General features: G+C 42.9%; 1 protein-coding gene across 3 annotated transcripts in view; it reads left to right on the forward strand.

The window, feature by feature from the left end:
• Positions 1-13,431, forward strand: part of LOC133538688 (von Willebrand factor A domain-containing protein 7-like) — a 56,441-nt gene extending 43,010 nt beyond the window's left edge. For all 3 annotated transcript variants that reach the window (XM_061880390.1, XM_061880393.1, XM_061880392.1), the window contains exons 13-18: positions 1,205-1,357; positions 1,424-1,516; positions 1,616-1,725; positions 8,597-8,761; positions 10,091-10,411; positions 10,497-13,431. In XM_061880390.1, the coding sequence (XP_061736374.1) occupies positions 1,205-1,357; positions 1,424-1,516; positions 1,616-1,725; positions 8,597-8,761; positions 10,091-10,411; positions 10,497-10,892 (1,238 nt within the window). In that variant the 3' untranslated portion in view covers positions 10,893-13,431. The remainder of the gene's footprint in view (positions 1-1,204; positions 1,358-1,423; positions 1,517-1,615; positions 1,726-8,596; positions 8,762-10,090; positions 10,412-10,496) is intronic.
• Positions 13,432-15,049: the final 1,618 nt, after the last annotated feature.

Consider the following 15,049-nt stretch of genomic DNA (forward strand, 5'->3'; position numbering starts at 1 on the left):
CTATGAATAAAGAAAGAACTCTTAAAGGCCTACTGAAATGAGATTTCCTTATTTAAACGGAGATAGCAGGTCCATTCTTTGTGTCATACTTGATCATTTCGTGATATTGCCATATTTTTGCTGAAAGGATTTAGTAGAGAACATCGACGATAAAGTTCGCAACTTTTGGTGCTGATAAAAAAGCCTTGCCTGTACCGGAAGTCGCAGATGATGACGTCACAAGGGTGAGGGCTCCTCACGTCCTCGCATTGTTTATAATGGGAGCCTCCAGCAGCAAGAGCTATTCGGACCGGGAAAACGACAATTTCCCCATTAATTTGAGTGAGGATGAAAGATTCGTCGATGATGATATTGATAGCGAAGGACTATAAAAAAATTTAAAAAATAAAGTTAAAAAAAAAAAAGGCCATTGCATTGGGACAGATTCAGATGTTTTTAGACACATTTACTAAGATAATTCTAGGAAATCCCTTATCTCTCTATTGTGTTGCTAGCGTTTTAGTGAGATCAAATAGTACCTGATAGTCGGAGGGGTGTGTCCACGGGTGTCTTGAGGCCAGTGTCTGAGGGAAGTCACGGCAGATACAAGGGTGGCGCAAACTCCACAGATCTCCGGTAAGAGGTGACTTTTTAACACAATTTTCTCACCGAAACCTGCCGGTTGACAAGTGGTCGGGAACCATGTTCGCTTGACCGCTCTGATCCATAGTAAAGCTTCACCTACGGGAATTTTAAACAAGTAATCACTGTGTGTTTGTGTGGCTGAAGGCTAAAGCTTCCCAACTCCATCTTTCTACTTTGACTTCTCCATTATTAATTGAACAAATTGCAAAAGATTCAGCAACACAGATGTCCAGAATACTGTGTGATTGCGCGATGAAAATAGACGACTTTTAGCCGTAAGTGGTACTGCGCTAATATTTCCTGACAGTCCGTGACGTCACGCGCACGCCTCATCATTCCGCTACGTTTTCAACAAAAAACTCTGCGGGAAATTTAAAATTGCAATTCAGTAAACTAAACCGGCCGTATTAGCATGTGTTCCAATGTTAATATTGCATCCTTGATACATAAACTATCAGACTGGGTGGTCGGTAGTAGTCTGTTTCAGTAGCCCTTTAAACATACTCTACACTCAGCCTTAGCCATGAAGGCACCGACCGACTGTTTGTGCCGATTTAACCTTCCTCTCCTACCCTCCCAGGTGCAACTCAGACCTCCAGTGAGGTCAGTGAACCTCTGGCATCTTTCAGCTTGGCAGGTAACTTCAGACGACTGAGGCTCAACAACGACAGTGAGACCGGACTGTGGGAAATCAGTGTGAACTCCACTGATCCCTACTCTGTAAAAGTCATAGGTCAGTGGTACAACCCAAAAGTGGCGGATACGTTTTCTTAAAGGTTAATAGTTGTTTTCCCATCAGGTCAAAGTTCACTGGACTTCATCTACAACCTTGTGGAAATCCAGGATGGAGTCTCCACAGACTTCTTTCGGCAAGAAGGCCGACCAATTTCAGGTCAAACATTTATTTCAATTCAGTTGTAAAAAGGGGTCATCCATCCCTGTTAACAGCTGAATGTGAAGATAACATTTTGTCTCACGCGCAAACTTTCAGGGGGTAACCTCAGCCTCTTGGTCACACTGACAAGAAGTGACGGTGTGAGTGTCACACAGGTCTCGCTGTTAAACACCTTGGACGGCACAGAGGTCAACGGGACATTGCAGGCAAGTTGTTTAATATAACAATCCGTGTCGGTTTTGCATAGAGAATGGCAATTAATGAATGGCAGAGTGCTTCATATGCAAATTTACAGCTAACATATGCCTAGCCCCTTCCTACTCTGTCTTTAAAACGAATACAGCCACAAAATTCCTGTTGCAGACTGCTTTAGTGCTGGTCTTGTAAAGCAATTATACCAGGTTGAGCCCATGTCAGAGTTGTCTCATTATATATGTTAAATTTGTTATGTTGCTCTAAAACACATACCGTATTTTCTGGAGCATAGGGCGCACCGGATTATAAGGTGCACTGCCAATGAGTTATTCAGGTCATTTTTCATACAAAAGGCGCATCGGATTATAAAGCGCATTAAAGGGGTGATATTTTAATTTTTTATCTAAATTTAAAACATTTCTTTGTGTTTTATATAACATGTAATGGTGGTTTGTTGGTCAAAATGTTGCAAAGATTATGTTTTATAGACCATCTTCAAGTTGCTTTCTGACAGTCGCTTCAAGAGGCGTCGTTTCGCGGGTGGTCTGATTTAAGTGCCTCACCTTCGACAGCGGCTTCTCCTCGTCATCTTTGTTGTAGCGGTGTAGCGTGCAAGGACGGGAGTGGAAGAAGTGTCAAAAGATGGAGCTAACTGTTTTAATGACATTCAGACTTCGCTTAAGTCAATAATGGAGCAGCATTTCCTCATCCGGAAACAACAACAAATGTGTCCCGTGAAAAAACGTCCGACCAGAACTCTAATCTAAAGTTCCTTGGGTGAATACTGTAAACTCACAAAAACTGTATGTTTTAGCGCTTTCCTGGCGAGTTTAAGTAAGAACTTTACACTACTTTATAATAAAAATGGCAACAGCAGATGATGAATGTCACATAACAAGAAGATAGAGAAAAAGAAGAAGCTTATCAACATTTACACGGACTACAAAGGCGGACCCGCGCAATTTTTTCAGGATTTATGAAGATCCTAAATACAGTTCAGTAGGTACCAGAAGGAAAGAAAAGTTGATTTTGCATAATATTGCGAAACAAAACGGCAGATAATGTCTTACCTTATACACACACCATAATAATACTTGTATGTTGAAGCCCAGTACAATCCATCAAGTGGTGCGGCTTCATAGCTTACCGAGGTCATATTAAGATATTTTGATACATTTTTGAGCGCAATGTGTGATGTTCAACACCAACATATAAAATGTTGGTGTTGTTTACTTGAGTCATATTGCCTTCATACCCCTTACACATATATCTTATGTATGACTGCCATCTACTGGTCACACTTATCATTACGCCATGTACCAAATAAAGTTTATTCGATATCGGTGAGCAAAATCAGAATCATTCCGTACATCGGGTTATTAGGCGCACCGTCGACTTTTGAGAAATAAAAAGGATTTTAGTGTGCCTTATAGTCCGGAAAATACAGTAATTTTAAATTGCTTGAAAATGCAATAGGGCAGCACGGTGGGTGAGCGGTTAGTGCATCTGCTTCACAATACGAAGGTCCTGAGTAGTCCTGGGTTCAATCCCGGGCTCGGGATCTTTCTGTGTGGAGTTTGCATGTTATCCCCGTGACTGCGTGGGTTCCCTCCGGGTACTCCGGCTTCCTCCCACTTCCAAAGACATGCACCTGGGGATAGGTTGATTGGCAACACTAAACGGTCCCTAAAGTGTGAATGTGAGGGTAAATGTTGTCTGTCTATCTCTGTTAGACCTGCGATGAGTTGGCGACTTGTCCAGGGTGTATTCCGCCTTCCGCCCGAATGCAGCTGAGATAGGTTCCAGTGACCCCAAAAGGGATAAACGGTAAAAAATGGATGGATGGATGGATAGAAAATGCCATAACGAATCGGTCAATCAATCAATCAATGTTTATTTATATAGCCCCAAATCACAAATGTCTCAAAGGACTGCACAAATCATTACGACTACAACATCCTCGGAAGAACCCACAAAAGGGCAAGGAAAACTCACACCCAGTGGGCAGGGAGAATTCACATTCAGTGGGACGCCAGCGACAATGCTGACTATGAGAAACCTTGGAGAGGACCTCAGATGTGGGCAACCCCCCCCCTCTAGGGGACCGAAAGCAATGGATGTCGAGCGGGTCCAACATGATACTGCGAAAGTTCAATCCACAGTGGCTCCAAGACAGCAGCGAGAGTCCCGTCCACAGGAAACCATCTCGAGCGGATCAGCAGCGTAGAGATGTCCCCAACCGATACAGGCGAGCGGTCCATCCTGGGTCCCGACGAGCGGTCCATCCTGGGTCTCGACTCTGGACAGCCAGTACTTCATCCATGGTCATCGGACCGGACCCCCTCCACAAGGGAGGGGGGGACATAGGAGAAAGAAAAGAAGCGGCAGATCAACTGGTCTAAAAAGGAGGTCTATTTAAAGGCTAGAGTATACAGATGAGTTTTAAGATGAGACTTAAATGCTTCTACTGAGGTAGCATCTCGAACTGTTACCGGGAGGGCATTCCAGAGTACTGGAGCCCGAACGGAAAACGCTCTATAGCCCGCAGACTTTTTTTGAGCTCTAGGAATCACTAATAAGCCGGAGTCTTTTGAACGCAGATTTCTTGCCGGGACATACGGTACAATACAATCGGCAAGATAGGCTGGAGCTAGACCGTGTAGTATTTTATACGTAAGTAGTAAAACCTTAAAGTCACATCTTAAGTGCACAGGAAGCCAGTGCAGGTGAGCCAGTACAGGCGTAATATGATCAAACTTTCTTGTTCTTGTCAAAAGTCTAGCAGCCGCATTTTGTACCAACTGTAATCTTTTAATGCTAGACATTGGGAGACCCGAAAATAATACGTTACAGTAATCGAGACGAGACGTAACAAACGCATGGATAATGATCTCGGCGTCTTTAGTGGACAAAATGGAGCGAATTTTAGCGATATTACGGAGATGAAAGAAGGCCGTTTTAGTAACGCTTTTAATGTGTGACTCAAAGGAGAGAGTTGGGTCGAAGATAATACCCAGATTTTTTACAGAGTCACCTTGTTTTATTATTTGGTTGTCAAATGTTAAAGTTGTATTATTAAATAGAGGTCGGTGTCTAGCAGGACCGATAATCAGCATTTCCGTTTTTTTGGCATTAAGTTGCAAAAAGTTAGCGGACATCCATTGTTTAATTTCATTAAGACACGCTTCCAACTGACTACAGTCCGGCGTGTTGGTCAGCTTTAGGGGCATGTAAAGTTGGGTGTCATCAGCATAACAGTGAAAGCTAATACCGTATTTGCGTATGACGTCACCTAGCGGCAGCATGTAGATGCTGAAGAGTACAGGGCCAAGGACCGAACCCTGGGGAACTCCACATGTTACCTTAACATAGTCCGAGGTCACACTGTTATAGGAGACGCACTGCATCCTATCAGTAAGATAAGAGTTAAACCATGACAGGGCTGAGTCTGAAATACCAATTCGTATTTTGATACGCTCTAATAAAATATTATGATCGACGGTATCGAAAGCAGCGCTAAGATCGAGGAGCAGCAACATAGATGACGCATCAGAGTCCATCGTTAGCAATAGATCATTAGTCAGTTTTGCGAGGGCTGTCTCAGTCGAGTGATTTGCCCTGAAACCGGATTGAAAGGTTTCACATAGATTGTTAAACGCTAAGTGCTCATTTAGCTGCTCTGCAACAATTTTTTCGAGGATTTTCGAAATAAAGGGAAGGTGAGACACCGGTCGGTAGTTTACCATGAGGTCTGGATCGAGGTTAGGTCTTTTAAGGAGAGGATGAATAACCGCTTTTTTGAATGCAACGGGAACAGTGCCCGAGGAAAGTGATAAGTTTATAATATTTAGCACTGATGGACCTAATAATACAAAAAGCTCCTTGATAAGTTTCCCAGGAAGTGGGTCAAGTAAACATGTTGTTTGTTTTATTCCATTTACACGTTGTAACAATCCTTCTAATGTTATTTCATCAAAACGAGAGAAACTATTTTGGATATTTGCAGTATCCGCTGTATATACAATCGTATCTGTGTTACTATAACCCCGTTGTAGCTGGGACGCATTGTCTTTAATCTCCTTTCTAATAAGTTCAATTTTCTTATTAAAGAACTTCATAAAGTCATCTGCCGAATGGGTGGAGCTACTGGAAGGAGTCCCTTGTTGGGTTAGCGATGCTACTGTACTAAACAAAAATTTTGGATCGTTTTTATTAATGCGGATGAGATTTGAGTAATAATTAGTTTTAGCTAAGGTAAGCATGCGTTTATAAGTTATTAAACTATCACTCCATGCTTGATGGTGCACCTCAAGTTTAGTCGTGCGCCATTTGCGTTCCAGCTTTCTACATAATAATTTCTGAGCTCTAGTTTCTTCAGTAAACCATGGCGTACGCCTTTTTGGAGCCTTTTTTAACTTCAGCGGTGCTATACTATCAATGGTTTCGCGCAGTGCGTTGTTAAAGTTGTTAGTGAGGTTATCAATAGACCCCACATACTTTGGGAACGGTGCCATTACCGAGGGCAGTAGGTCCGCAAGAGTCGTCGTTGTGGCAGCATTAATGTTGCGGCTGCTATAGCAGTTATTATTATTATTAGCTTGCCGAACATGAGTCTGAACTTCGAATTTTATAAGGTAATGATCGGACATTACTTTAGTATACGGGAGTATCATAACTTTGGAGACGGTGATACCTCTGACAAGCACTAGGTCTATCGTATTACCGCTGCAATGCGTCGGTTCATTTATTATTTGTGTAAGACCACAGCTATCAATTATAGTCTGGAGCGCCACGCACGGTGGGTCCAATGGGGTATTCATATGGATATTAAAGTCCCCCATTATAATTATATTATCGGCGTGCGTCACTAGATCAGCAACAAACTCTGAGAATTCATTAATAAAGTCCGAATAGGGCCCTGGGGGGCGGTAGATAACGGCCAGGCACAGAGGCAGAGGTGTGGCAGACTTCATAGAAAGCACCTCAAACGATTTATATTTATTATTTAAGTTAGGACTAAAGTTAAAGTTTTCGTTGTATATTAGTGCGACACCCCCTCCCCTTTTGAGGTGACGGGCAATATGCGCATTCGTATAGTTAGGAGGGGATGCCTCATTTATCGCAAAAAAGTCGTCTGGTTTGAGCCAGGTTTCGCTAAGACCGATGACGTTAAGGTTGTTGTCTCTAATGACCTCATTGACTAATAACGTTTTGGGAGACAAAGATCTGATGTTTAGAAAGCCCATATTATAGGTAGTGGGCTGTTTTAAGGAGTTGTTGATAAAATTATCCGTAGTAGCAATATTAATAATGTTGCGTTTATTATGCGCAGTGTACTTAAAATAATTACGACCATATCTAGGAATTGATATGACGGGAATTTTCAGATTGTCTACTTGGCGCTGCGATAAACTGAACGCATCATAATTTGCCACCTCAGTAGAACGCATGTCTAACTCTGACGAAGTCATAGATACAGTAGAAAAAACATTTTGTGAGTTGTGTATTATTCTACGAAAATTGCTATGTGTACAGGGATCATCCAGCCTGGCGCTGGCTAGTTCTAACTTAACTGACTCCATACCCAGGCTAGCAGGCTCTGTAATTGCCTGTGACCGGGCTTGCTCTAGTGCAGTTAGTCAAATGTGGCTCAATGCGAAGTCTATGTTCCGAGACAAGAGGATAGCGCCTTCCTGGTTAGGGTGAAGGCCGTCTCTCCTCAGCAAGCCAGGTTTGCCCCAGAAAGAGGGCCAATTATCAATAAACGTAAATCCCTGTTGTCTGCAGAAGCTATCCAGCCACCTGTTAAGAGAGACTAATCTGCTATATCTCTCATCATTGCCTCTCCCAGGCAGGGGGCCAGAGACAATTACTCGATGCCTGGACATCTTTCTGGCGAGATTACAAGCCCTGGCTATGTTTCTCTTTGTAATCTCTGATTGTCTCATCCTAACGTCATTGGAGCCAACGTGTATTACTATATTCGCATAACTAGTGGTGCGGTTAGCCTGCCGTACGTGTTTACTAGACCTGTTGCGAGTTAGCTCCCTAAGATTAGCTTCAATGTCAGGTGCTCTGCCCCCGGGAATACACTTAATTGTGGCTGGTTTGCTAAGCTTTATGTTTCGGGTGATGGAGTCCCCTATAACTAAAGTGTGGTGCCCGGTAGACTGGGGTGTGGGACTAGCTAAAGGGCTAAATCTATTATGCGTCTCAACCGGTACACCGTAGCTTGTAGGCCGATTAGGGCTGCTACAAGCTGGGCTAGTTAGCTCGCTACAGCTAACGCTAGCAGATGTGTCCGCAACATCTAAAGTTACGAAATTACACTGCTCTAACTGGCGGACACGGCTCTCTAGCAAAGCCAACCTATCCATGAGTAAAGTGCACGAAGCGCAGGAAGCCATACTCACAGAAACTTTCCGTCGCCGAGTGGAGTGCCAGCTGTCTTCGGGAAGTGGTGGTCACGGTGGCTGGGGAGAAGCTTCCTTCAGACCGGCGCTGCCTTTCTCCGCTAGCCTCGTTAGCTTAGCAGCTAGCTAGCTGAGGGCGGAGTGGTGAGACAGAGATCGGGTGATTTGCAAGTTAAATTGAACTATTAAATATGTTCGATAAGTTGTAAATAAAGCTGCAAAACAGTTAAAATCACACAGATAGAACGATACTTAGCTTTTTTGCAACAAGAGCAGTCGGTTGTTTCCTTGATTGAAAAAAACAGGTTTTTGGAAATGCTCCATAAGAGCCATAAATTCCATCTCGAGTAATCATTACGAGACTCATCTTAATTAAACATGAAACAGTAATACAATTAACAGTCCAAGACACACGTTTTTGTGTCAGGCGGACATCTTCTTTGACTAAACCTTGTCTTTTACCCCACAGCCTGTAACAGATTCAAACTACGTGGCGACGTTCAGTAACGTTACAGAAGGTACACATGTGGTTGTACTGAGAGGAACAACAAGCAGCTTAACGTCAAGGATGACGCCAGGCAGCTTCCAGAGACAGGCCCCCACTCAAATCAGGACTTCCAACATTGTTGTCAATGTAAGCCCCGGCACTTTTTACAAACCCCGTTTTCATATGAGTTGGGAAATTGTGTTAGATGTAAATATAAACGGAATACAATGATTTGCAAATTGTTTTCAAACCATATTCAATTGAATGCACTACAAAGACAAGATATTTGATGTTCAAACTCATAAACTTTTTGCAAATAATAATTAACTTAGCATTTCATGGCTGCAACACGTGCCAAAGTAGTTGGGAAAGACCATGTTCACCACAGTGTTACATCACCTTTTCTTTTAACAACACTCAATAAACGTGCCTTGGGCACTAATGCACCCCCATACCATCACAGATGCTGGCTTTTAAACTTTGCGTCGATAACAGTCTGGATGGTTCGCTTCCCCTTTGGTCCGGATGACACAATGTCGAATATTTCCAAAAACAATTTCAAATGTGGACTCCCCAGACCACAGAACACTTTTCCACTTTGCATCAGTCGATCTTAGATGATCTGGAGCCCAGAGAAGCCGGCGACGTTTCTGGATGTTGTTGATAAATGGCTTTTGCTTTGCATAGTAGAGCTTTAACTTGCACTTACAGATGTAGCGACTAATTGTATTTAGTCACAGTGGTTTTTTGAAGTGTTTCTGAGCCCATGTGGTGATATCCTTTAGAGATTGATGTCGGTTTTTTTTATACAGTGCTGTCTAAGGGATCGAAGGTCACGGTCATTCAATGTTGGTTTCCGGCCATGCCGCTTACTTGGAGTGATTTCTCCAGATTCTCTGAACCTTTTAATGATATTATGGACCGTAGATGTTGAAATCCTTAAAATTTTTTGCAATTGCACTTTGAGAAACGTTGTTCTTAAACTGTTTGACGATTTGCTCACGCAGTTGTGGACAAAGGGGTGTACCTCGCCCCATCCTCTCTTGTGAAAGACTGAGCATTTTTTGGGAAGCTGTTTTTATACCCAATCATGGCACATACCTGTTCCAAATTAGCCTGCACACCTGTGGGATATTCCAAATAAGTGTTTGATGAGCCCTCCTCAACTTTATTAGTTTTTATTGCCACCTTTCTGGCATCAAATTCTAAAGTTAATGATTATTTGCAAAAAAAAATTTAAAATGTTTATCAGTTTGAACATCAAATATGTTGTATTTGTAGCATATTCAACTGAATATGGGTTGAAAATGATTTGCAAATCATTGTATTCTGTTTATATTTACATATAACACAATTACCCAACTCAAATGGAAACGGGGTTTGTATTTGTATTAGTCATCAACACCTATCATCTTTGAAACGTTTGTTACTGGTGCTAAACCAAAGCTATTATCATCCTCCATACCACTATTCCAGGCTCTACCTAACACCACCATCATAGAAGCTGGCTCTTCCGTCACCATCCCCTTCACTGTCGCCCTGACCAATGGTGGCGTCATAGACGGTGGCGCAATGGAGACGTTCACGGTGAGCGTCACCAACGACCGCGACTTCCCAGTAACATCGCCCAGCACGGTCACCATAGGAGCCGACAGCGGCGGGCTTGCCAGCGGCACGGTGACCCTCACCGCTCCTGAAGATGCGTTGTCGGGAACGGACGTGACGCTCACCATTGCGGCGGAGGACGCAGCTGCCGTCAATAGTAACGATGTCGTACTTAGGTTTTCTGTCTTCAGGGTAAGCGAAAAGCTTAAAGATCCCGATGAACCAGATTGTTTTAGTCTCACACGGTAACCCCATGTCCTTGTCTTTCCGTCCCCAGGTGTCAGATATCGCTCCGCCAGTGTGCCTGGCTAATACATCCAGCGGCTGTCCTGCAGATGAATCCCTCTGCAAATACTTCGTGTGGGACTTCACGGCCAACGTGACCGACGGCATCAACGGGACGGATGTTGAAATCACCATTCTTGAAGGGAACGGCACCCTGGAGACGAGCACAGAGGTCGGGCCAGACGGCGAGATCATCACTGTGGTCTCCTACACGGCCTCCTGCTGTGCAAACCGAGTGGTGCTGTCCGCTGTGGACAACGCAGGAAACGTGGGCCGTTGCGTGGGCCAGGCCGACGAGGTCGACGTCATGCCCACCACTGAATGGAACGTCGTTGTCAAATCCAATCAAGTTTGTTTTCGGGGCAGTAGAGTATTTGTTGCTAAATAGAGTGATTGGGGTAAACTTGGGAGGAGGTGGTGGATAAAAAAGGCAACCCCCAAACTAAGGTTGTCTTGCAGGGGGTGGCGGCGGTGGTGGTGGTGGGTTCAGTTTGATACTAGATCAGACCTGGGCAATTATTTTACTCGCGGGGCCAGATTTACATAAAAAAATGTGTTTGGGGGCCGGTATATCTATTTTTAGGCACACTAATACAAAACCTCACAATAATGATTGCAAGCTAAAAACGTTATGACAGACCGCCTTAAAAAAACGGAATGGAATTTGAAATGTTTTCACTGAATGAGACAGCCCGAATGTACATGAAAATAAATAATGTGGGATTTACAATATTCACTACGAATGATAAAACACTGAATATTAACAACACATTTACAACCAACCGAAACGCAACCCTGAAAAGGTTGGAGTGCCATCTCCGGGTTGGGGAGGAGACCCTGCCCCAAGTGGAGGAGTTCAAGTACCTAGGAGTCTTGTTCACGAGCGGGAGAAGTGGATCGTGAGATCGACAGGCGGATCAGTGCGGCATCTTCAGTAATGCGGACGTTGTACCGATCCGTTGTGGTGAAGAAGGAGATGAGCCGGAAGGCAAAGCTCTCAATTTACCGGTCAAGCTACGTTCCCATTCTCACCAATGGTCATGAGCTTTGGGTCATGACCGAAAGGATAAGATCACGGGTACAAGCGGCCGAAATGAGTTTCCTCCGCCGGGTGGCGGGTCTCTCCCTTAGAGATAGGGTGAGAAGCTCTGCCATCCGGGCGGAACTCAAAGTAAAGCCGCTGCTCCTTCACATCGAGAGGAGCCAGATGAGGTGGTTTGGGCATCTGGTCAGGATGCCACCCGAACGCCTCCCTAGGGAGGTGTTTAGGGCATATTTTTAGTATTGCCGGTATATGGAGCTGTGGCCCATAGGAATAATGTCTCCCGGCTGGCCTGGGAACGCCTCGGGATCCCCCGGGAAGAGCTAGACGAAGTGGCTAAGGAGAGGGAAAGATGGGCTTCTCTGCTTAGGCTGCTGCCCCCGCTACCCGACCTGGGATAAACATAAGAAAATGAATGGATGGATGGATGGACGAAACGCAACCAAAATGCAACAAACATAGTGAAAAAACCCCCACCTACAATCTGAGATATCTCATAGTGACCATAGTACGTAATTAGATGACCATAGCAACTAATTAGATGACCATAGTAACTAAGTAGATGACCATATTAACTAGTATATGATGCAAATTCCAAGCATTGGAAGACTTAGTATAGTTGAAGACTTCTGGTCATTAGAAAACATCACTGCACATCATATTGGCAGCTACACTTTCCATCTTTAACATCTAAAACAGTTATTTGGGAATGTCCGGCGGGCCAGATTGAAAAGCTCCACGGGCCGGCCTTTGAGGGGGCAGATTGTGCGGTGGTGTTATCCAATTGAAACTGCAGCCACCCAAGGCGCTGCTTCGCTAGCCATCATACCACGGGGGGTGCGGGATTGGTGTCGGGCGTATGTGTTCTTTTCTGAATTGTAGCAGCCCATAAGCTTAGAAGTCGCTCCATTTGGCCCTTACAACTTAGCTGAATGCTGTGGAGGCGTCGGAGATCTAGTCCACCAGAGTCAAAAACATCCTAAGTGTCCTTGAAGGAAGTGGGGAAGGGATTTGAGAGTGTCTTTTGATGCAGTAGATTCGCTGGGTGAGTTTACAGCATGACTTTGCTAAGGCCAGTGTAGAGTGAGCCAAATTGTAGATAAAAATTGTTTTGGTTAGGGCGAGCAGATGCATTTAAATAGGTTCATCTGCTCGAGTTGACAGTTATCGCGCTCAAATTGGTCATACTGTTGTCTTGCAGAGCAGAAAGCTTCTCCGAGATGTTATCCAGTTTGGGATTTAGTTCAAATTATGAGTGCCCACAGCTGTGTCAATCCTATCAATCATTTCTTGCATCTTAACAATTTGTCGATACACCAGGGCAATGCTTACTCTACTCAGCAAATGTCCTCTTATAGGTAGATAGCTTCAACGTCCTCAACTCAAAGAATCACCAGGCACACGACCCTCCATTTCTCATTAGAGTCCAACGTTTATTAAGCAACTGGACAGGCAGGTTTCCACCAACCCGGAAAGATCTGGTCAATTTCTCTGGAGGGCCCATTTGATTAATTCCATTCTTTGAATTTTGGAGAGCTGTGCAAAAAAGAGGCTCTAAGAAAGTTAAGACAAGACAAATTAAAGAAGCAAAAGCAGAGGCAACAAGGGAGAGAGAAGGGAAGCATCGGCCTTCGTTGAGAGCCAGAAAGAAGAATAAAGCTAATCTTCAACATATTATCTTATCTCGGGGTTGCTTGTGTTGCTTTCTTAGATGTAAAATGTGCAGGAAAATTGTTTTTTTTTTTATACAATATAATTCTATGCCTCATGACTTTGTATTAATCCGGTTATTGCATTTGATGTACTCATTGATGGAGTTTGAGTTGTAATGTGAGTTTTGTATGGGAGGTCATTATTTGATATGAATAAATACATGTAACTTCCAGGTTTTTGTCAGGTAATCATGTTATTTGTCCTTCCTTCCTGGTACCATATTGTCATTTCAGGGTCGGTCTCCACAAAAAATATCCATATCATATCAGTCGCTAATGCAACGTCTGCGAAATGCCGCATAATTAGATTTTTTTTTTTTTTTGTCCTGTCCAGCTTCTCAGGCAAATCATATAGTTGATGTAGATGCCCATATCGGCAGTTCAGATGTACTTTACAAAAGAGAAGTTACTGTATGTTTTAAGGATGTATGACTTAAAATCGTTACAAACTGGAGGATACACTTTTTAATTATAATAACATTTTTAAAAATGTTCATTTAGGTTTGGTTCATCATACTTTACTGAGCCAGGAGTCCTCGATTGCATTTGTGTATGAAACATGTTTTTCTCTCATCAAGACCCTGGATATCCCAGTGGTTAAGACTGATTTGTCAGGATGAAGGGTGCTGGGTTTCAGTCCTGGCTGGGTTGACATTTAATTTATAAGACCAGCTGCAGCCTTCAAGTTCACATATGTTGTGACTATGTCACCTCTCCCATATAATGCTAAAATACTTATTTAACAAACTTTTTCATCCAGTTAAAATAAACCTATTTTATTTTTATTGTACCCAGGAGAGGTCATAATGGGTTCAAACCCAGCTCTAGTTGACATTATTTAGTTCCACCTCATCATACTTTACTGAGCCAGGAGTGTTCGATAACATTCGTGTATGGACCAAAATCTTAACTTCCCCAAACTGACAATTGCCCAGAGGTTAAGACTGTTGAATTAGAATGAATAGTACTAAGTTCGAATCCCAAACGATTTGGCAGTATTTTGTTCCACCTCATCATACTTAAGTGAGCCAGGAGTCGTAGATAACATTTTTGGATGGAAACAAATCGATCCTGGATAGCTCAGTGGTTAAGACTGCTGACTTTCAATGAGAGATACTGAGTTTGAACGCCACTCTAGTTGACTGCGTTTTGCTCCACGTCATCATACTTAACTAAACCAGGATTCCTCGATTACATTTGTGTATGGAACACAATCTCCTTTTCGCAAGACCCAGGATGGACCAGGGGTTAAGACTGCAAATATAAGTGAAGGGAACTGCTATAAAATCAACAATTTCCTTGATCAGAGAAAAGTCCAAGTCACAGCAGTCTGTTGACTTCTGGTTTTTCTGAAAATTTACAATTGTTTTGATTTCACTTTCATGAATGGGGAAATAAAAAACGATTTTAAATTGTTTTGACTGTTTTTTTCATAAAATTTTGCACTGTTTTCAGGTTGTACAATTTCATTTGCTAGATTAGGTCCAACATTTACAAAAACCTTGTTAAAAGCATTCGTTATTCCTTTAGGGTCATTTATAGTTAAATTATTTTCTATGAAATAGCTAGGATGTTCCTTATGTGTCATGTTTTTTTTTTTAATGATACCATTTAAAACTTTCCATGTACCCTGGATGCTATTTTTATGCTGTTCTAATAGGTTACAGTAATATGTTCGCTTGCAGTGCTTCATGATTTGTGTTAACTTATTTTTGTACGTTTTATATTTGTGTTGAGTTTCTTTGGTTCTGTACTATAAATGTCTTCTGTAAAGATATTTTTTCTTTTTGC

Source organism: Nerophis ophidion, linkage group LG20, assembly GCF_033978795.1.
Source record: "Nerophis ophidion isolate RoL-2023_Sa linkage group LG20, RoL_Noph_v1.0, whole genome shotgun sequence".
Taxonomy (NCBI): domain Eukaryota; kingdom Metazoa; phylum Chordata; class Actinopteri; order Syngnathiformes; family Syngnathidae; genus Nerophis; species Nerophis ophidion.